Source organism: Pseudorca crassidens, chromosome 13, assembly GCF_039906515.1.
Source record: "Pseudorca crassidens isolate mPseCra1 chromosome 13, mPseCra1.hap1, whole genome shotgun sequence".
NCBI classification, from domain to species: Eukaryota; Metazoa; Chordata; class Mammalia; order Artiodactyla; family Delphinidae; genus Pseudorca; species Pseudorca crassidens.
The window spans coordinates 66,087,242-66,109,525 of record NC_090308.1 but is presented as its reverse complement, the minus strand read 5'-3'; the positions used below and the strand labels follow the sequence as shown (position 1 = coordinate 66,109,525).

The window sequence follows — 22,284 nt, the reverse complement described above, 5'->3', positions numbered from 1 at the left end:
AATGCAAACAACTTTACTGTCAAAGGCTTTGTTATGAATACATTTAAAAATGTTGATTACTGTGGTCATCCTACACTATACAGGGTGAAACAGGTAAAGTGAAAGAAAGCCTTAAAACTGCCTTTGAAATCAGGTCACTTAAAAATAATTCTTCGAAAGGTCTAAGTTTTTGTCCACTCAACTCCCCTACTATTCCAAAAGAGGGATGCACCTCTGCATAAAGCTCTTTAAATAGGACTTACTGGCCTCAGGATTTAGAAATGTAAGAGGTTTGGAAATAGCTTATATATTTCAGTTTTAAAATCAGCTATTGCTGTGGCTATTTTCACACCAGATTTCCCTCCCTGTGTAGCAGCACCACTGAGCAGCCTTCAGAGATGGAATCACAATAGTATTAGCTCCCCTTTTCACGGCTTTGCTTTATTGCACCCCCATCCGAGGCGGAGGCCCAGATTTCAGGGCTGGAAGTCACCTTTGTGTTACTATAAATAGGTTCTGCCTTTAGGCAGTTCAGACTCATCAGCACGATTCTAGGACTTGAAAACTTCTTACTTGCCGGCAAGTCGTTACCTGGGATATTTTGACTTCTTTTGCTTTCTTTTTTTTTTCATCTGCTACCATGTCTCACCAATACAACTTGGAAACTTGCACCACAGCTTTTAATGAAGAGTCTGAGGTAAGAGCCATTTCATCAGAGACGACTGTGCTTTCCTTTCACGGGAATAATAACACCTACTGTTTATGTGGTACCATCCTTCCAAGAAGTTTAACTTATCACATTTCATTAATCTGAAGAGCAGCCCTGAAAGGCAAACTGGTGCCCTGTATTGTTATTCCCTGCATACTCATGTGGAAATTGAGGTCATTAAATAATAATAATTTTTTTCAAGATCCTCCTGAAATCGTTACAGAGCAATGATCTGCATTTTCTACAATCTGTCTATGTTCTAGGTTATCAAATAGCACAGTGGTTCTACAGCTCTTGAACTGTCATCTCCGATGAACTCTAAGACCATATGGGAAAAGTCAGGGTGGATCTACAAACAAAAAGAAGACAAGTGAGCTCACGCCTCTTCTGAAGTCACATGATTCTCTCCTTTCCAGACCAATCTGCCTCCCATCTCCCTGGTCTTTCCCTACCTCTCAATCCAAACATCTCTCCTCTCGTTCTGACCTGCAGGATTTTTCTTCTCTCCCTCCAGCAGGAACCTAGAAAAATTCCAAGACCATCAACCTGTAGCACAGGCTAGGTCTCCAGAGATCATCCAGGTCAACTCCATCAACGTCCAGAAGGATGAGCCTTGCTGAGTTGAGTTGGCCTACTACTTGCTCAGGAGATCCTATCCTCTCTCAAGTCCTCAAGAGCATTCTTTTAGCGACCGGCCTTCTGTCTGCCATGTCAGCAAGTTTTCTGTCTCTTTTGGAACTTTCCCATCCGCCCAAGTATGAGTCAGGATGGGCTTTGCTGTGCAAACAAATAAACACCAAGTCTTAATGGCCTAACATAAAGGTTAAGTCCTCATTCATGTCATAGCCTGATGCGAGTCAGATGGCTCTCTTCCAACAGTGACTCAAGAATCTGGGCTGTATGATAAACTGACTCCTCCTTTTTTATTCATGTAGGCACTGTAAGTTTCTACAAACCCTTCTGATATTAATACAGAAGTATATAAGAGCAATAATGATATTCACACTTGAACTCAATGATCTTAAACTATTTCCCACATTATTTCTTAAATAAAGGATAAACCAGAAGCTAAAAACACTAAATAACCCTAAATGCTAAAATATGTTCACTAGCTATGTTTAAAAAATAAATGTTCGACAAAGAGAATAAGGTAAATTATGGTATGATTATGCAATTGAATAGTCTGGTTATTAAAACTGCAATTGCAAAGATTATGCATGGAATGGAATATGAGTTGACACGGGAAGATTATATGATATTCTGATGTTAACTAATAAAAAGCAATATATAATCTTGCAATTCTATGACTGCAGCCATTTAAAATGTGTATACATAAAGAGAATATTGGAAGGAAACAGGCAAAAATGGAATTAATTGTGTTTCAGCTGGATTAGTGTTTAAGTTTTTTTTTAATTGATTGGTTTTTTTAAAATTTATTTTTGGAAAGTAAGATATAAAATAAAATAAAACATAAATCTCTAAAAAAGAATCTGGGTTTTGGTTCCACCACCTAGGAGTTCTCTGACACCAGTTCAATGGATGTGAAAGAACACCAAGAACTCACACTTTTTTTTTTTTTTTTTTTTTTTGCGGTACACGGGCCTCTCACTGATGCGGCCTCTCCCATTGCGGAACACAGGCTCCCGATGCGTCAGGCCCAGCGGCCATGGCTCACGGGCCTAGCCGCTCCATGGCATGTGGGATCTTCCCAGACCGGGGCACGAACCCATGTCCCCTGCATCGGCAGGCGGACTCCCAATCACTGCGCCACCAGGGAAGCCCCTCACACTTACTTTTAACTGCCTCGGGCTAGAAGTGACACATGACTCCCACTCACGTTTTATTGGTTAGATCTAGTTACCCAGCAAACCTGATTGTAAATGTGGTCTTCCTGTGTGTGCAGGAAAGAGAGGAAAATTGGATATGAGTGAATATTGATCACCTTTACCATCGAGGGCAAGTGTGCTGGAATTTCTTCCTACTTAGAAAAGAAGCCCAAAGGAAAACTCTTTTGACTCTATTTCCCTCCAGTTACTGGCTCACCTCTTTGCTCCCTTTAACTCAAAAGGCCTCAAAAATGTAGCCTACATGAGCTTCTTCAAATCCTTCCCTTTCCCTTCTCTCTAGAACACAGCCCAATTGGTTTTTGCTCCTATTGCTTTCCCAAAGCGCTCAATGAAATCACGAATGGCTTCCAAATTGCTGAATGGTCAATTTTCAGCCTTCACCTTAGCTGCCTATCAGCATCATTTGACATTGCTGATTACTCTCTCCACCTTTCTTTACCTGGCTTCCAACACACCAAACTTTTTTTTGCTTTTCCTTCTACTTCAATAGTTACTCTTTCTTGGTTTACCCTGCTGCCTCATCTTTTTCTCCCTGACCCCTTAGTTCTGAAAAGACCCAAGGATCAATCCTAAGACCTCTCTCTCCTTTTGTTTGTTCTGTCTACACTTATTCACTTGGTATTTGTATCTGGTCTTGGGGTTTTCAATATCCCCAATACTCTGGTATTAAAACTTCTATCTCCAAGCTAGATTTCTCCCATGAATTTTAGCCATGTATATCCTACTGTGTAGTAGACATCTCTACTTAGATGCTAACACGCTTCTCAAACTTAATATGTACAAAATAGAACTCCTAATCCTGCCCCACTCCCACCACCTGAAACCTATTTCCCTCACTCTTCACCAATCCCAGATAACGGCAACTCCATCCTTCCAACAGCTTAGGCCCTAAACCTTGGAGTTATCCTTAACTCTTATCTTTCTCTTCCATCCTACATCCAATCTATAAGATAATCCCATAAGCTCTACCTTCAAAATATTACCAGAGGGACTTCCCTGGCGGTCCAGTGGTTAGGACCCGACGCTTCCACTGCAGGGGGCCCGGGTTCGACCTCTGGTCGGGGAATTAAGATCCCGCAAGCCTCACAGCCAAACAAACAAACAGAAGTTTGCAAACTTAAAAAAAAATGTTACCAGAATCTGACACTGATCACCACTGCACTGCTGTCACCTTGGTCCAGGCCATCAGATCATGCCTGGTTTGTTGCCTCAGCATCTTAACTGTTTTTCCTGCTTCTGCCCCTGTCCTCTTTCAATCTATTTTCACACAGTCAAAATTATCTTCTCCTGGGAAAACCTCCAATGCCCTCCTAGCTCATTCCAAGGAAAGGTAATGTATCCAAAAGGTGCACAGCCTTGCCCCAGTAATTCTCTGACGTGCTTCCTCCTATCGACCTTTCGCTCATGCTGCTACCGTGTGTCAAACAGGCCAGGTCCACTCCATCCCCAGGGCCTTTTCCTTCCTTTTCCTTCCTTTTCCATGGCTGTCTCCCTCACCTTCTTCAGGTCTTTCTACAAAAGTCATCCCCCAAACAGGCCTTTCTTGACCACCCTAGTTAAAACTGCCATACCTGAACCCTGACGTTCCTTAACCCCCCTCCCTGTTTTATTTTCCTCAATGGCATCTAACAAAGTCCATGTTATATCTATTTATTTTCTGTCTCTCCTTCTCCTCCTCTGGAAGGTAAGGTCTGTTTTGTTCACTACGTCCACCCAGCACCTAGAACAGCGCCCCCTGGTACAGCCTTTGATAAATATTTGCTGAATGAATGAAGAAACAGAAGCTCAAAGAGGTCGACCGGCTTGCTCAAGACCCCATATGCAGTTAGTGGCAAGGTCCTGATTATGGTTTTCCCAGCCTCTCATGGCTGACGTTCCTCAGTTCCTAAAATTGACCTGTTCCTCTGAGTTTTGTCTAGGTGATAAATGAGGGGATGCTAAAGGGTGGGCTCTGTGCTTTGGGGTGGGGGAGTGCTTTGTACTTCTTATCCCTGGTCATGCCACTTCCCAGAGACCTCACCCCCTGCTTCCCACCAAACCTTCCCTCCCCCTAGAGTCACACACAGGCTCAGAATGCTGAGCGTTGAGTACTTTCTGTAGTATGACATCCTGAAAGGACTGTCCAAAGACAGTCACAACTGTCTTATTGCTTCTTTCAAAAACTGGGCCTAAGCCATTCCAGAGACATTAACAGCTTTCATAGCCTCTAAAAACTTTCAGACAAGAAGATTCCATAATTTCCTTGCTGGCCTCTGTGCTCCGCAGTACTACGGCAGGAACATTCTTTACTATACCCTGTGGTGGAGACTTCACAACAAATGCTGTGTTTCCAAAGTCCCTCTGGGTCAGTTTTCCCTTTTGTTTGGCACTGCAAAAACAAGGTTTGTCACAAAATGTTGGGAGAGAGAGAGAAAGAGAAAGATAGAGGGGAAGCAAAAGATAGAGACAGTGAGAGAGCAGAAGTCTGAAATATATTTTTACCTCTGAAAGCATAAGTTCTGCCTAAGGGGCCATACATACCTCTACCCTACAGCCATTCCCTGCGTGAACCCTTCCCCTTCTCTATAGAGTGAGAGGACCCGGGAAACAAGCCCAAAGAAAGGTGCCAGAGGCTTGGCAATAAGCTCCCCCTCTCGTTTCTTTATTTATGACAAATAAAAATTGTATGTATTTAAGGTATACAATGCGACATTTTGACATATGTGTACACTGTGAAATTATTACCATTATAAACTAAATAGCATAGCCATCACATCCCATAGTTATCCTTTGTGTGTGTGGTGAGAACTCTTGAGATCTACTCTCTTAGAGAATTTCGAGTATATATTACATTATTATTATTTTTTAAAATATAAATTTATTTATTTTTGGCTGCATTGCGTCTTCGTTGCCGCGCAGGACTTTCTCTAGTTGTAGCGAGCGGGGGTTGCTCTTTGTTGCGGTGCGCGGGCTTCTCATTGCGGTGGCTTCTCTTGTTGCAGAGCATGGGCTCTAGGCATGCGGGCTTCAGTAGCTGTGGAGCATGGGCTCAGTAGTTGTGGCTTGCGGGCTCTAGAGCGCAGGCTCAGTAGTTGTGGTGCACAGGCTTAGTTGCTCCACGGCATGTGGGATCCTCCCGGACCAGGACTCGAACCCGTGTCCCCTGCATTGGCAGGCGGATTCTTAACCACTGCACCACCAGGGAAGTTCCCATGATACGTTATTATTAACTACACTCACCATGCTGTAATCAGGTCTCCAGAACTTATTCATCTTATAACCGAAAGTTTGTACCCTTTGATCAACCTTTCTCCTTTTGCACTACCCTCCAGCTTCTGGTAACCACCATTCAATTCTGTTACTATGAGTTAGACTTTTTTTCCTTAGATGCCACATATAAGTGAGAATATGCAATATCTGTCTTTCTCTGTCTGGTTTATTTGACTTTAGCATAATTTCCTCCAGGTTTATCCGTGTTGCAAATGGCAGGATTTCCTTCTTTTTTTAAAGGCTGAATAATATTTACTTGTGTGTATGTATGTGTGTGTTTATATACAGACCACGGCTTCTTTATCCATTCATCTGCTGACAGACACTCAGGTTGTTTCCATGTCTTGGCAATTGTGAATAATGCCGCAATGAATATGGGAGTGCAGGCATCTCTTTGAGATAGTGATTTTGTTTCCTTTGGATATAGACTCAGAAGCGGGATTGCTGGATCGTATGGTAGCTCTATTTTTAATGTTTTGAGGAACCTCCATATTGTTTTCCACAGTGGCTCTACTGATTTACGTTCCTACCACAGTGCACAAGGGTTCCCTTTTCTCCACATCCTGGCCAACACTTGTTATCTTTTGACTTTCTGATAATAGACCTTGGCAATAACCTCCTTTCAGCCGCTCTTCCCTAGCATTCTGGGTGGGAGTCGAGCAGCCCATCAGAATGGGGTTGATGGGCAAAGCTGCACCCCTTTCCTGCCCTCTGTACTTGACACACCATAACCTTAACATCATGCTTGCGATGCCACTTCCATCATGGCCGGCATCCAGCCTAAGTGGTCTCTATGACCATAGCTGAGGAGGTGTTCATTGAGGCAGCTTGAATCCGAAGGAGCAGTGCAAGAAGGGCCTTGCCACGCTTGGTACACGACCCACTTTCTCTTCATCTCTTAACACGGAATACACCTGCTATTACAAACCAAATGACCTGTTTCATCACGAACAGAAGTACCAAGGACAATGCCTTATCTCCTGCGTTTTGCTGACACACATCCCTGGATGTGCTTTTCCATGAGGAACCAACACTCAAGTCACAGAAATCCTAGGGACAATCTGTCATGCCAGTTTAGGAAAAGAAAAAAAAAGCAAGACAACTCCATGACTCCTTGACTTCCAGGAGGAGGCCTCTATTTTTGTCTCTCCCGTTTTCAGCTGAGAGGCTACACCGGGACTCTGGTCGGCTCTACTTTGTGGGTAACGGCGTTGCCCACCGGGAGTCAGGGCATGGGGCTAGAACTGCACAAGTGGACAGCGGCTGCAGGCTGGAGCCGGGTTTGGCCTAAACTGACAGAGCAGGGGAGTGAGAAGGGCAGCGGTTTGTATCTGGAAGTTTCCTAGTCCAAAGACAGAGCTTTCAGGGACTTTCCTGAGGGTCCAGTGGCTAAGGCTCCGTGCTCCCAATGCAAGGGGCCCGGGTTCGATCCCTAGTCAGGGTACTAGATCCCACATGCGTGCCGCGACTAAGAGTTCGCATGCTGCAACTGAGGAGCCCGTGTGCTGCAACGAAGATCCCGCACGCGCAACTAAGACTCAGCACAGCCAAATTAATAAATAAATATTAAAAAAAAAGAAACATAACCCACGGACGGAGCTTTCAGACTCAGCCATGCCGGCCCCTGTGAAGCTCAGCAGTTGCCCGGGCAGGGAGCGCAGAGGTAAGCCAAGCGTGATCAAGGCTGGGACCGGGCCGGAAGGTGATTTGAATTCGTGATGGCTTATGATGAAGTTTAAAGATTTCCAAGGAGCTAATCAAATGCTTTTTCTTACATCATATGAACCAAATGCCAGTGAGTTCCATGCAGCTACTTTCCAAGGTAGTGTTTGGGATGTTTGTTTATTCACCACTTAATTCAAATTCTATGAAGTCATTCACTGAGCTAAGTGGGACAGCATCTGAGAGCCTGCAAGGACCTTTCAGCGTGCACACAGCAAGGAGAGAAAACAATGCCCAGCGCCTGGGGCCCCAGGAGGGGCCTCTGAGCAGAGGCAGAGGCTCCTGGAAGGAGGCCTCAGAAACAATTACAGACCCACAAAGGAAAATGCCACGTGGGGGCTGGCCTGCACGCCCATCAGCCGGATGACTCGAGCTGGGTTACTGACAATACGAATTCACGTTTCATAGGAAAAAAAAAAAGTGTCTCGTTATATCTGAAGGTTTCAGGTACATGAAGAACCAGAATGTTTTAATTATTTGGAAATGCAGATGATGTAGGAACAGAAATCATTTTACACAACTAGAAAGAAAATCAACACTTAGCCAACTCTCACTTAACTGGAACACGAACAATCAAAAGGTCAAACAGCAGACTTTTGTGTGGCATCTACACACTCTTACTTCAAAGAGTGCCCAGTGCCAAGGAAATAAGTGATTATCAGGGATTTGACCTAAAAAGAAATGTTTAGGTTAGGTTTTACTGCCTTGGTATTGTATTATGATAAATAATTTAAGGGCTTCAGCATTTTAGAGGTTTTTACAGGTAAGAACTGGGGCTCAGAGAGGTTAAGTGACTAGATCAGGATCACAGAGCTAACTGGGGGGCAGGCCAGGGTTTACAGCACGAGGTCCAGGGCGTCTCCAGATGGGGCCCGCAGTCATGGTAGAGAGACTAAATTACATAAATTATGGTTTTCATTTGTAAATATATTTTAATGTAATCTATTTTTTTTGGAAATTAGTAGAAAACATATATGAGGTGACTCTCAAACAGATACAGATAATAAATTAACTGTAAACTCCACCCCCTTCCTAAAACCATTTGGGATAATTGGAAGTTTGTTAGATATTTTCAGAGAATTCTAGAGTTGAAGTAAATACAAAGGCACACTTGCTGCCCCTCAAGAGAAGAAGAGTCTTAAATTTGACGAACGCCCACCAGTTTAAACATAGTCTTTTATATTTATCCTCTCACCTAATGACGGGTTAAGTATCTGCCCATTAATGCAGCTCAGGATCACCAGTCCCACCACAGCTGCCATTTCTTGGCCTTCCCACATCACTTGGTACATAAGCATCCCGCCCTCCTCCAGCCCCAATGACATTATCTTCAACTGATTTGTCCTTTTGTTTCTAGTATTAGGATCTTTCTACTTGACAGTGGTGCGAGGAGGAGTAATGGAGCCCTTCACTTGGGTACATAACAAAGAATACTCATGTGAAACTGCCTGTGTAGCCCTCACTTTGCCACTTCCCTGCTCTGCAGGGGTAACAGCAGACATTTCCTAACAGGGGACTGGATCTGGTGCCCCCTCTGACCCCCTGTCTATTTTTGTTTTTTTGGGGGGGGGGTATAGATGGATTTTTTAAAATTGAAGAATAGTTGATTTACAATGTTGCAGGTGAATAGCAAAGTGATTCAGTTATATTTATGAATATATATTGATATATATTGTTTTTCAGAATTTTTTCCATTATAGGCTCAATACAAGATATTGAATCTAGTTCCCTGTGCAAATAACGTTGTCTTAAAGTCTATTTTGACTGGTATCAATAAAGCTACCCTAGCTTCCTTGTTGTTTATTTTATATACAGTAGTGTGTATGTCTATTTGTTTTTTATGTTGAACTTGAATGTCTTTCTGTGGAGCAGCTGCTTGCCCCACCACATCCTACTTTTTTTTTTTTTTTTTTTGCGGTACGCAGGCCTCTCAGTGTTTTGGCCTCTCCCGTTGCGGAGCACAGGCTCCAGACGCTCAGGCTCAGCGGCCATGGCTCACCGGCCCAGCCGCTCCACAGCATGTGGGATCTTCCCAGACCAGGGCATGAACCCGTGTCCCCTGCATCGGCAGGCAGACTCTCAACCACTGCGCCACCAGGGAAGCCCCAATGTCCTACTTCTTATACACAACCTGCTTTACTCATTTATATGAGTTGCCAGGCCTCTGGAGACACTGGATCTGTGACCCCTGAGACTTAATGCTAGTTGTGCCCATTAGCACCTCCCTCAGGGTGACCCGGTCTTTGGTTTCTCCTAGGGGTGCTGTGAAGAGCTGCTCTGTGGATCATGGCACAACTCTGGGTCTCTCTTCACATAGACTATGAATATGAGTTGTACCCCTGAGAGTTGTGCAGTGCACAGCCTGCACAACTGTCAGTGGCAGCCCTGGTGTTGTAGACCATGCTGGTGCACAGGGAATGATTCTGGCCTTGAACACAAAGCCTAAAGCTGCTCCGTGTTACCCTTAGTCCCACAAAAATGAAGGGGAATCAGGATGATGGAAAAAGAGTAACTGTATAGACAGTTCAAAGTGGTGGCCAATTTAATGGTTCGTCGGCATGAAGCCCATCCTTTGAGTTCTGGCAGCTCAAACCATCCAACTGTATGTCATCTCTGGACAGAACAAGTCCAGCTACTAGTGTCCCCAAAGTACAGAAGTGACTAGATTCCCTGAAGTAATTAAGAAACCTGAGTAGGGTATTTTCAACGATGGTGAGAAAAGCAAGTTTACACTTCTTAGAATCTTACTATATTAACTGTGAAAATGACTGCCTGCTTTTACTCTTCCCCCTGGGCAAGGAAGGTGCTGTGAATACTTTCATTCTTTTACTCTCAAGGGAAATCAAGTGTTCCTTCAACCATTTGAAAGAGAAAAATCATAGCAACAGTCCCAATGATTGAAATCCCACATGTAGGACTGTACTAAACTTTGGGCAAACTACTCAAAACCCGAAGAGTAAGTGAACTAGAAACTAGAAAGGACTGTGAGGCACAGGTGCGGTTCAGATTCTTGCCTCTGAGACGTGAAATGCATCCAATAGAAACTGGCTCTGCCGCAAACCTAACGTGTGGGCGACTTGATCATCAGCCCCCAAGCAGGGATGTGGCACAGGTCCTACGTTCCAGGTCCTCCTCAGCCAACTGTCTCCAAGTCAACAAACCTCCGTTAGCAACTGCATGAACAAACCAAACTACTGTACCTCCTCAGGCAAGCTGACCACCAAGTCATTTCTCGTCTGTCCAACCAGCGCCTGCCAGAAGTATTCACTGCATGCGGCCAGCACAGCTCGGTGGGCCCGGAACTCCTTCCTCTCCACGATCAGAGTCACGTCACAGAGAATATCCTTTTTGCGCTGGTCATTGAGGCCCAGGAGGATGTTGGTGCAGTGGACTGTGGACTCATACACATACATGGGGGAGTCAGGCTTCTCATCCACAGACATGCCGTTCACACCCTGAAAGAAAGCAAGCAAGCCTGGGTCATCACGGCTCCCTGAGTCAGAGAGACACAGTGAGAAAGGATGCTGAGCGCCTGGGAGTCACCGCCCTGAGCCAGGGCGAAAGAAGCAGAACTGTCCATTAGCATCTTACGCGCAGTTAGCACTGTGAGCTCAGAAAACATCTGGAAGGTTGTGTTCTGTGGCTGACTTCTCTCCTTTCCTCTTACTGAGTCCTTTTACCACGCAGAAACAAAGCCAGGTCCTTTAATGGAACACCCAAAACATTCAAAACGCATACCTACTTTAAAACTTGGTAGTTTTAATTTTGTTAGTGGACTGAAAGCGAACTTTCACACATACAGAGTCGCGGTGCAAGTATTAACTGAGCTTTGTGTTAAGAGGAAATGACTCATTCTGAAGTATTGGCAGTGCTGCCTGGATGAAGCACGTGTAAGTTCCTAGGCTGAAATTTGGCTAAGATGCCAAGCAGAGTAAATATCTAATCACAATACGTAATTTAACACGGGAACTAAACGGAATGTGTATGAAGGAGTGGATGTAGCCAGCTATCTATCGCAACTGCCCTCCGCCACTTCAAGACAAAGCATGGCCACCATGATGCCACTGTTGTCATGAAAGGCTCTTGAAAAGAAGTGCAAATGTGCTGCTGTCATCCCAGCAGACTGGATGTACATCCTCTTTAAGGAAACACAATATATTGCATCAGGAGTCAAAAAAACAGATGCATTCAATAGTGAAGATTACTTTTACGAAAGCGTTCTTTGCTTTAAAAAGTGTCCATTGATGTACTGATATTTTAAAAAAAAATCTAACTTACACAACCGTTTTCCAGTAATATTTACACTAGTATGAATTCCAATAGTGAGTCTTACTTTCTTTTTGCTTTATTACTGTTTATTTTTTTAAAGAGTTTTAACATACAATAAACTGCATATACTTACACTGTGCAACTTGATATGTTCTGGCACATACATGCAACAGTGAAACCATCATCACAAGTAAGACAATGAACATATCCTTCACCACCAAAAGTCTCTTTATGTCCCTTAACAATCTCTCCCGCGCACCTCTCCATTCATCTATTGATGGATATTTGGGTATTTCCCAGTTTTTGGTTATTACAAATGAAGCTGCTACGGATTAGTGTATAAATCTCTGTATGAACATATGCTTTCACTTGTCTTGTGTAAACACCTAGATATAGAATGGATGGATCATTTGGTATGTGTAAGTCTAACTTTTAAAGAAATGGCCCTGTTTTCTAAAGCAGTTGTGACATTTCACATTTTCAATGGCAGTTATGACAGTCCGGTTCCTGCCCATCCTTGTCACCACGTGGTATGGTCAATCTTTCTAATTTTGGCCATTCTAATAGGTACACTGTGGAATCTCTTTGTGTTTTCAACTTGCTTTTCTCTAGTGACTGAAGATACTGAGAATCTTTCATGTGCTTATTTGCCATCTATTTATCTTCTCTGGAGAGGTAGATTCTTTGCCCGTTTTATACTGTTTTTTTTTCCCTTACTATTGAGTTTTGGAAGTTCCTTAATATACTTAATTAAAGTCCTTTATCAGATGTGTGATTTGCAACTGTTTTCTCCAAGTCTGTAGCTTGTCATTTTATTCTCTTAGCAGTGTTTTTCAAAAAGCAGAAAGTCTTCATTTGAGGAAGTCCAGTTGAACAATTTTTTCTTTAATGGATCATGCTTTTGGTGTCATATCTAAAAAATCTTTGTACAAACCAAGGTCACATCTTTTGTCAGATTTATAACTAGATATAAGTATTTTTAATGCAATTATAAATGGTTTTGTTTTTAACTTAAATTTCTGATTTTTCATTGCTAGCATATAGAAATATAACTGATTTTTGTATTGATCTTGTATCCTGCAACTTTGCCTAACTTGCTTATTCGTTCCCATAGCCTTTTTTTTATTTTGGGTGGGGTGGGAGGTAGATTCCACAGATTTTCTATATTGAAGATAATATTGTCTGTAAATGAAGACATTTTACTTCTTTTCCAATCTGGATGATTTCAATGTCTTTTTCTTGCCTTACTGCATTGTCTAGAACCTCCAGTACAATGTTGAGTATAAATGGTAAGAGCAAACATTCTCCCCTTGTTCCCAGAGTTATGGGGAACATATTGAGCTTTTCACTGTTATTTATGATGGTAACTTGGTGTTTCATAGAAGCCCCTATCTAGTTGAGGAGGTTTCTTTGTATTCCTATTTTTCTGGGAGGTTTTTTAATTTGTTTTTCAAATCAGGAATGGATGTTGAATTTTGCCAAGTGCTTTTTCTGCATCTATTGAGATAGTCACATAGTTTTTCTTTTTTAGTATGTCAATAATGTAAATAACATTGATTGATTTTTGAATGTTAAACCAACCTTGCATTTCTAGGATAAAATCCACTTGTTCATGATATATTTGCCCTTTTATACATTGCTGGACTCAGTTTGCTACCATTTTGTTAAGAATTTTTACGTCTATGCTCATGAGGGAGATTAGTCTGTAGTTTTCTTTTCTTATAGATTTTAAAACTGGTTTTAGTATTAGGGTAATGCTGGTCTCACAAAATGAGTTTGGAAGGATTTCTTCCTTTTCAATTTTCTAGAAGAGTTTGAGTAGAACTGGTTTCTTTATTTCCTTAAATATTTGGTAGAATTTACCTATGAAGTCTTCTGGGCTGGAGCTGTAACTACAAATTCAGTTTTTAAAACAGTTGTCAAATTTATTGGCGTAAAGTTGTACATAGTATTTCCTTACTTTCCTTTAATATTAGTAGAATCTGTACTGATGTCACCTCTCACATTCCAGATATTGGGAATTTGTGTCATGTCTCTTTTTTTCCTGATCAGTTTGGCTAGAGGTTTATCAATTTTATTTATATTCTTAAAGAACTAGCTTTTGGTTAAATTGATTTTATTGTTCTGTTTTCTATTATGTTTATTTCTGCTCTCATTGTTATATCCTTTTTAAAAAAATTTATTTAACAAATATTTATTTGTGCTTACTTTGTGCTGGGCACTCACATTACTGAACATTTTGCATTTATTAACTTGTTTATGCCTTTCAACAAATTTGTGAGAGATTTTATTATTATTATTATTATTTTAAATTCATTTATTTTTGGCTGCATTGGGTCTTTGTTGCTGCACGCGGGCTTTCTCTAGCTGCAGCCAGTGGGGCCTACTCTTCATTGTGGTGTGTGGGCTTCTCATTGCGGTGGCTTCTCTTGTTGCAGAGCATGGGCTCTAGGCACGTGGGCTTCAGTAGTTGTGGTGCACGGGGTCAGCAGTTGTGGCTTGTGGGCTCTAGAGCACAGGTTCACTAGTTGTGGCATACAGGCTTAGTTGCTTGTGGCATGTGGGATCTTCCCAGACCAGGGCTCGAACCCATGTCCCCTGCATTGGCAGGAGGATTCTTAACCACTGTGCCACCAGGGAAGTCCTGCTTACTTTGGGTTTAATTTGCTCTTCTTTTTCCAGTTTCCTAAGGTGGAAGTTGAACTCATTGACCTGAGATCTTTCATCTTTTCTTTTATTAAATAAAGGCTTTAATGCTATACATTTCACTCTAGATATTATTTTAGCAGTGTCTCACAAATTTTGAAATGTTGAGTTTTTATTTTCATTCAGTTCAAAATACTTTCTAATTTCCACTTTGATTTCTTCCTTGATACATAAATTATTTGGAAAAACATTATTTAGTTTCCAAATATTTGAAGGAGTTTCTAGACATCTATCTGATACTGTTTTCTGATTTAATTTCATTGTGGTCAGAGAATAAACTTTATATGATTTCAATCCTTTTAATTTATGGGGACTTATTTTATATTCCAGAATATGGTCTGTTGGTAAATATTCCATATGCACTTGAAAAGAATGTATGTTCTATTGTTGGGTGGAGGGTTCTGAAATGTCAGTTACGTCAAGTTATATGATAAGTATTTTTCAAGTCTTCTATATCTTTACTATTTTTCTGTCTATAGGTTCTATCAAATACCATATGCTAACACACATATATATATATAGAATCTAAAAAAAAAAAGGTTATGAAGAACCTAGGGGCAGGACAGGAATAAAGACGCAGACGTTGAGAATGTACTTCAGGACACAGGGAGGGTGAAGGGTAAGCTGGGACGAAGTGAGAGAGTGGCATGGACTTATATGTACTACCAAATGTAAAATAGATAGCTAGTGGGAAGCAGCCGCATAGCACAGGGAGATCAGCTCAGTGCTTTGTGACCACCTAGAGGGGTGGGATAGGGAGGGTGGGAGGGAGACACAAGAGGGAGGAGATATGGGGATATATGTATATGTTTAGCTGATTCACTTTGTTACAAAGCGGAAACTAACACACCATTGTAAAGCAGTTATACTCCAATAAAGATGTTAAAAAAAAAAGTATTGAGAAGGGGCACTGAAATCTCGGACTATAATTGTAGATTTGTCTATCAGTTTTTGCTTCATTCACTGAAATCCTGTTATTAAATGCATACATCATTAGCATTTTAATTTTCTCTTGATGTATTTATACCCCTATCACTATGAAATGATCTTTTAATTCTTGGAAATATTCTTTGCTTTGAAATCTACTTTGTCTGATATTCATATTGCCACTCCAGCTCTTTTTTCATTAGGGTTAGCACAGTATACCTTTTTTTCCTCTTATCCTTTTAACCTATTTGTGTCTTTATATTTAAAGTATGTTTCTTGTAGGCAGCATACAGTTGGGTCCTGCTTTTTTTCTTTTTAACCCAATATGACAATCTCTGACTTTTGATTCTGGTACTTATACCATTTACACTTAATGTGATTATTGATTTGGCTGGGTTTAAATCTGCCATTTGGCTACTTGTTTTGTATTTGTCTCATCTATTCTTAGTTCCGTTTCTCCTCATTCTCTGACTCCTTTTGTATTAACTGAGTATTTTTATAATTCAATCTTATCTCCTTCATTGGCATGTTCTTTGGTATTTTACTGGTTGCCTCAGTCTTTATATTTATAATATGATTCTTTAAGTTATCACAATCTACCTTCAATTGATATTATACTACTTCATGTAGAGTATAAGAATCTTACAATAGTATGCTTCCATTTCTCCCTTCCTGGCCTTTGTGCTATTGTTGCCATATAATTTACTTCTACAAATGTTATAAATGCCATACCACATTGTTATTATTTTTGTTTAAACAGTCAATTATCTTTTAAAGAGATTCAGATAAGAGAAAAAGTTTTATACATATATGTATATATATGTATATAAATACATGTTCCTTCTGCCTGAAAGACTTCTTTTAATATGGCTTGTGGCTGCCATAATAAAATATCAGAGATTGGGTGGCTTAAACAACAGGAACTTATTTTTTTACAGTTCTGGAGGCTGGAAAGTCCAAGATCAAGGTGCTGGCTGATTTGGTTCCCTGGTGAGGACTCTATTCCTGGCTTGCAGATGGCTACCTTGCCACTGCACCCCTGCATGGTAAAGAGAGAGAGCTCTGGTCTCTCTTCCTCTTCTTATGAAGACACTGATCTCACTACAGGGGCTCCTTCCTCATGATCTCATATAAACCTAATTGCCTCCCAAAGGCCCCTCCTTCAAATACCGTCACATTAGGGGTTAGGGCTTCATATGACTTTTGGGCAGACATAAACATTCAGTCCATAACAGCTGGTAATGAATTCTTTCAGTGTTTGTTTCTCTTAAGAAGTCTATTGACTTCATTTTTGAAGTTATTTTTGTGGCCTATAGTTTCTACATTGACAGATTTTTTTTTTCCTTTCCGCACTTTGAAAGATGTCATTGCACTGTCTTTTCATGTGCATGGTTTCCAATGAAAAATCTGCCTCATCCTTACTTTGTTTCTCCCTACATAATACATCTTCCCCGCTCTAGCTACTTTTCAGATTTTATCTTTATCACTTGTTTTGAGCAATTTGATTATGATGTGGCTTGGTATAGTTTTTTCATGATTCTTGAGCTTCTTAATGGGTGGTTTTATAGTTTTCATCAAATTTGGAAATATTTTAGCCATTATTTCTTCAAATATTTTTTGCCAAATGTTTTTCCTGTCTCCCCTCCTCTTCTCTTTTGGGGAGCTCAGTTACATATGTATTAGACCACCTGAAATTGTCGCACAGCTCACAAATGCTCTGTACATTTTCTATTTTTGCTAGTCTTTTTTATTTTTCTCTCTGTGTTGCATTTTGGACAGTTTCTATTGCTAGGACTTTAAGTTCACTAATCTTTTCTTATGCAATATCTAATCTGCCATTAATTCCTCTCACAGTTAATTTTCAACACACAAATTGTGGCTCTCACCTCTAAAAGTTCAATTTGGGTCTTTTTTGTATCTTTCATGACTCTAATTAAGATATTCAATCATTCCTCTAACTTCTTGAACATTTGGAATACAGTTATAGTTAACTATTTCTGTCTGTTAATTCTAACATCTGTATCAGTTCTGGTTCAGTTTCAATGGATTGATATTTCTCTTTATTCCTGCTTCTGTGCATGCCTGGAAATTTTTGATTGGATGCCAGATACTGTGAATTTTACCTTGTTGGATGCTTGATATTTTTGTGTTCCTATAAATATTATTAAGCTTTGTACTAGGACTCAGTTGAGTTATATGGAAACAGTTCAATCCTTCAGGTTTCACCTTTGAGATCTTTTAAGTGGGAACAGCAACATTTAATCTAGGGCTCCTTATTTCCCACTACTTCTAAGTATTTTACCCAATGTCCTTGAATTATGGGTTTTCTAGTCTGGCTGGTAGGAACAGGTGTTATTCCTGGCCCTCTGTGAGCTCTGAGTACTGCTCCTTCTAATTGTTTTGGATAGCTCCTCCCCCATGTTTTTTTGTAGTCTCCTAACACACATGTGCTAATGAGTACTCTGCAAGACACTGAAGGGGAATCTTCTTCAGATGTCTGGAGTTTTCTCTCTGTTCAGCTCTCCCTTCTCTGCTACCCTGCATTCTGAACTCCAGCCACCATAGTCTCTCCAGACTATCAGCTCTGTCTCCACAACTCAAGAGTCAGCCAGGCCCTCTTTGGTTCCTCCTTCCTGTGCCATGGCCTGGAAACACTCTCAAAACAGTAAGCTGGGCTCAGCTTGTTTTCCTTCTCTTGAGGATCAATGTCTTTTGTTGCTTGGTATCCAAAGTCTTGAAAACCACTGTTTCACATGTTTTATCTATTTTTATAGTTGTTTCAAGTGAGAGGATAAATCTAGTACCTGTTACTCCATCTTGGCTGGAAGCAAAAATCTTGGATTTATTCTTCATATTATAGTTACTGTATACACTTTACAAACACTAATTTATCACACTGCTACCATATAGTATAAATTTTGCTCTACCATAAATGATGGTTTTTAATACCTAATTACAAAAATGTATCTGCCAAGAAGAATTTTCAGTTCTTTGGTATTCTAATGAAAGATAAAATATCTGTGAGCCTTATTAACTGGAATCATTTTTAATGCAATAAAAATAGAGTTATAAATGACACAATTCAGTTATAATGACCATAAGCCATGGGGTAAGATTGAGTTTACATGACTACTATCTATGACTAGTTAATTGTTGTTAAATTCTTTACTATCTAGTAAGAATACAAATCTTTTTCTATTCTGGTTTCTTTTCCATGGAATGTTTTCAGGATTTTCTTATCTCCCATACAGGGTCTCCTGTCTGATTTATTTTCTCCATTCTTAGTTCTCAAATTATTACTCTTTCTCCTAACACATTTAATTTTCTCAGTCTGTGAAAATTTGTTTTGTTTTGTTTTTGAATCATGATAGCTTGCATATAGCTGACAGCACTCAAAACTGGGTGGGACAATTAAGGTTCCAGGATGTAAAAAAAAAAAAAAAAAATCATAAAAAGCAGGAGATTTATAAGAGACATCTCATTTTTCCAATCCATTTATGAGTAATTCATATTAATGTACCTACATCAAGACGAGAGGAGCTTGCTATAATGGATACAAAGCCATAAATCCTTTAGTGAAACATGAAATGAAAGAAAATCAAAAGAGAAGTGAGGTGAGGTGCAGTGGAAAGAGGAATGAACCAGGGCTCTAGGGCTTTCAGTCCAGCTCTGGCACTGACTGGCTTTGTGGATTTTGGATAAATTGCCTAACTTTCTCTGGACCTGCTTCCATGTTGGTAAAATGAGAAGCCTGGACTAGAAGACTAGCAAAGTTGTTAACAGATCTATAATTGTATGAGTCTAAGTCTATAAAAGAAATACCTACTTGATCACAGAGAATGGGGTACTGTCATTTGAGCTGACAGAAGCTAGCTTTCTTTGACCTTATAAAGACCATTTATGTGCCCTCTTTTCACTGTTTTCTATGGCTTAAAAACTGCCTCTGTAGAGCTGGTTACAGGGAATGGGGTGGACAATATACAGGAAGAAACCAAAGCCTTCTGGAAGAGAAGGAACCAGGACCTCAACCCCTGATCCCACAGGTTTCAAGTTAGGAAGATCTGTCAGGATAGACCATGGTGTCCCTAAGTAAAGAGAAGGGCACAAGTCCCTTGAAGTGAAGTTATCTGTAGGAAATGGGGAATCCAAACCTAGGAGGACATTTTGGCACAATACGTGGAACTGATGCCATTAGCTCCTTCAGTCCTGGATATCTTAGCCCAGAGGTTTGTTCTGGGAACCATGGCTGAGCAAGGGAGTATAAAGTAAAAGAATATGTCACCTGGGAAACCAGTGTGGAGTTCCACTGAGGTCTGAGTGGGGGCTGACTGCTATACAGCAGCACTGGACAATAGTCCAGGCACTAATAGTAGTGAAGCCAAGGCAGTGGGTGGATTCTCAGATTCCAGTTCACAAGTAAGATGGTCTCTGTCTGGCTCTAGGACAGCTGGGAGGCTCAAGGAAAGACTCCATATCCCGCTAATGGGGCAGGTTTGGGAAAATAAAGGACATGTGGCAATATATGCACCCTGAGTTGATGAAGCAGGCTATGATAGTCACACGAACATGGACACTTGCTTTTTGGGCTAAACCTTCCAGAGAGTTTTAGAAGACATTTGAAACATATTAGATCTGTTCATCAAATGGTATAATCTAAAATGTATCATTCCCTCAGTACCCATTTATGATAAATCTCTCCAGAAAGTGGGCATAGAGGGAACATGCCTACATAATAAAGGCCATATATGATGAACCCACGTATTACATCACACTCAACGGTAAAAAGCTGAAAGCATTTCCTCTTAGATCAGGAACAAGACAAGGATGCCCACTCTCACCACTTTTATTATTCAACATAGTTTTGGAAGTCCTAGTCACAGCAATCAGAGAAGAAAAAGGAATAAAAGGAATCCAAATTGGAAAGGAAGAAGCAAAACTGTCACTGTTTGCAGATGGCATGATACTATACATAGAACATCCTAAAGACGCCATCAGAAAACTATTAGGGGTCATCAATGAATATGGTAAAGTTACAACATACAGAAATCTGTTTCATTTCTATACACTAACAATGAAATATCAGAAAGAGAAATTAAAGAAACAATCCCATTTACCATTGCATCAAAAGAATAAATACCTAGGAATAAACCTACCTAAGGAGGTAAAAGACCTATACTGGGAAAACTATAAGACACTGATGAAAGAAATTGAAGGTGGCACAGCTAGAAACATATGCTGTGTTCTAGGATTGGAAGAATTTATATTGTTAAAGTGACAATACTACGCAAGGCAATCTACAGATTCAATGCAATCCCTATCAAAATACAAAGGGCATTTTTCACAGAACTACAACAAATAAATTTAAAACTTGTATGGAAACACAAGAGACCCTGAATGGCCAAAACAATCTTGAGATGAAAAACAGAGCTGGAGGAATCAGGCTCCCTAGCTTCAGACTATACTACAATGCTACAGTAATCAAAACAGTATGATGCTGGCACAAAAACAGACACATAGATCAATGGAACAGAATAGAAAGCCCAGAAACAAACCCACACACTTATGGTCAATTATTCTATGACAAAAGAGGCAAGAATATACAATAGAGAAAAGACAGTCTCTTCAATAAGTGGTTCTGGGAAAACTGGACAGTTACATGTAAAAGAATTAAATTAGAACATTTTCTCACATCATATATAAAAATAAACTCAAAATGGATTAGGGATCTAAATGTAAGACTGGAAACCATAAAATTCCTAGAAGAAAACATAGGCAGAACACTCTCTGACATAAACCATAGCAATAGTTTTTTTGGATCTGACTCCTAAAGCAAAGGAAATAAAAGCAAAAATAAACAAATGGGACCTAATTAGACTTAAAAGCTTTTGCACAGCAAAGGATACCATCGACAAAAACGAAAAGACAACCTACAGAATGGGAGAAAACATTTCCAAGTGATGTGACTGACAAGGGGTTAATACCTAAAATATATAAACAGCTCATACAGCTCAATAACAGAAAAACAAACAACCCAATCATGAAGTAGGCAGATCTAAATAGACATTTCTCCAAAGAAGACATACTGATACCCATCAGGCACATGAATAGATGCTCAACATCACTAATTATTAGAGAAATGCAAAATAAAACTACAATGAGGTATCAACTCACACTGGTCGGAATGGCCATCATCAAAAAGTCTACAAATAATATATACTGGAGAGGGTGTAGAGAAAAGGGAACCCTCCTACACTGTTGGTGGGAACATAAATTGGTGCAGCCACTATGGCGAACAGTATGGAGGTTCCTTAAAAACTAAAAATAGACTTACTGTATGATCCAGTAATCCCATTTCCCGGAGGAAACTCTAATTTGAAAAGATACATGCAATCCAATGTTCATAGCAGCACTATTTACAATAGCCAAGACATGGAAGCAACCTAAATGTCCATCAACAGATGAATGGATAAAGAAGATGCGGTGTGTATACATACACACATACACACACACACACACACAATGGAATATTACTCAGCTGTAAAAAGAATGAAATTTTGTTATTTGCAGTACCATGGATGGACTTGCAAGGTATTAGGCTAAGTGAGGTAAGTCAGGGAAAGACAAATACTGTATGATATCACTTACATGTGGAATCTAAAACAGTACAACAAACTAGTGAATATAACAATAAGGAAAAAATAATCTATCAATCCCATGAAGCAGTTGTTAGACTTTAATCTGTCTGAGGATTTTCTTGATTTTGTTACCTTATTCCTGGATAATCCTTCCTATGCCATGCCAACCCCACTCTGTGTCTCTTGGCTTTTACATTCTTACTGGAGCTTATCACACCCCTCCCTGTTGGCCCCTCTTCAA

At 40.3% G+C, this 22,284-nt stretch overlaps 1 protein-coding gene across 3 annotated transcripts in view; it reads right to left on the bottom strand.

Moving 5' to 3' along the window:
- The window catches only part of BACH2 (BTB domain and CNC homolog 2), a 359,882-nt gene that overhangs the window by 75,762 nt on the left and 261,836 nt on the right, over positions 1-22,284 (bottom strand). For all 3 annotated transcript variants that reach the window (XM_067702565.1, XM_067702566.1, XM_067702564.1), the window contains exon 4: positions 10,707-10,961. In XM_067702565.1, coding sequence (XP_067558666.1) covers positions 10,707-10,949 — 243 coding nt within the window. In that variant the 5' untranslated portion in view covers positions 10,950-10,961. The remainder of the gene's footprint in view (positions 1-10,706; positions 10,962-22,284) is intronic.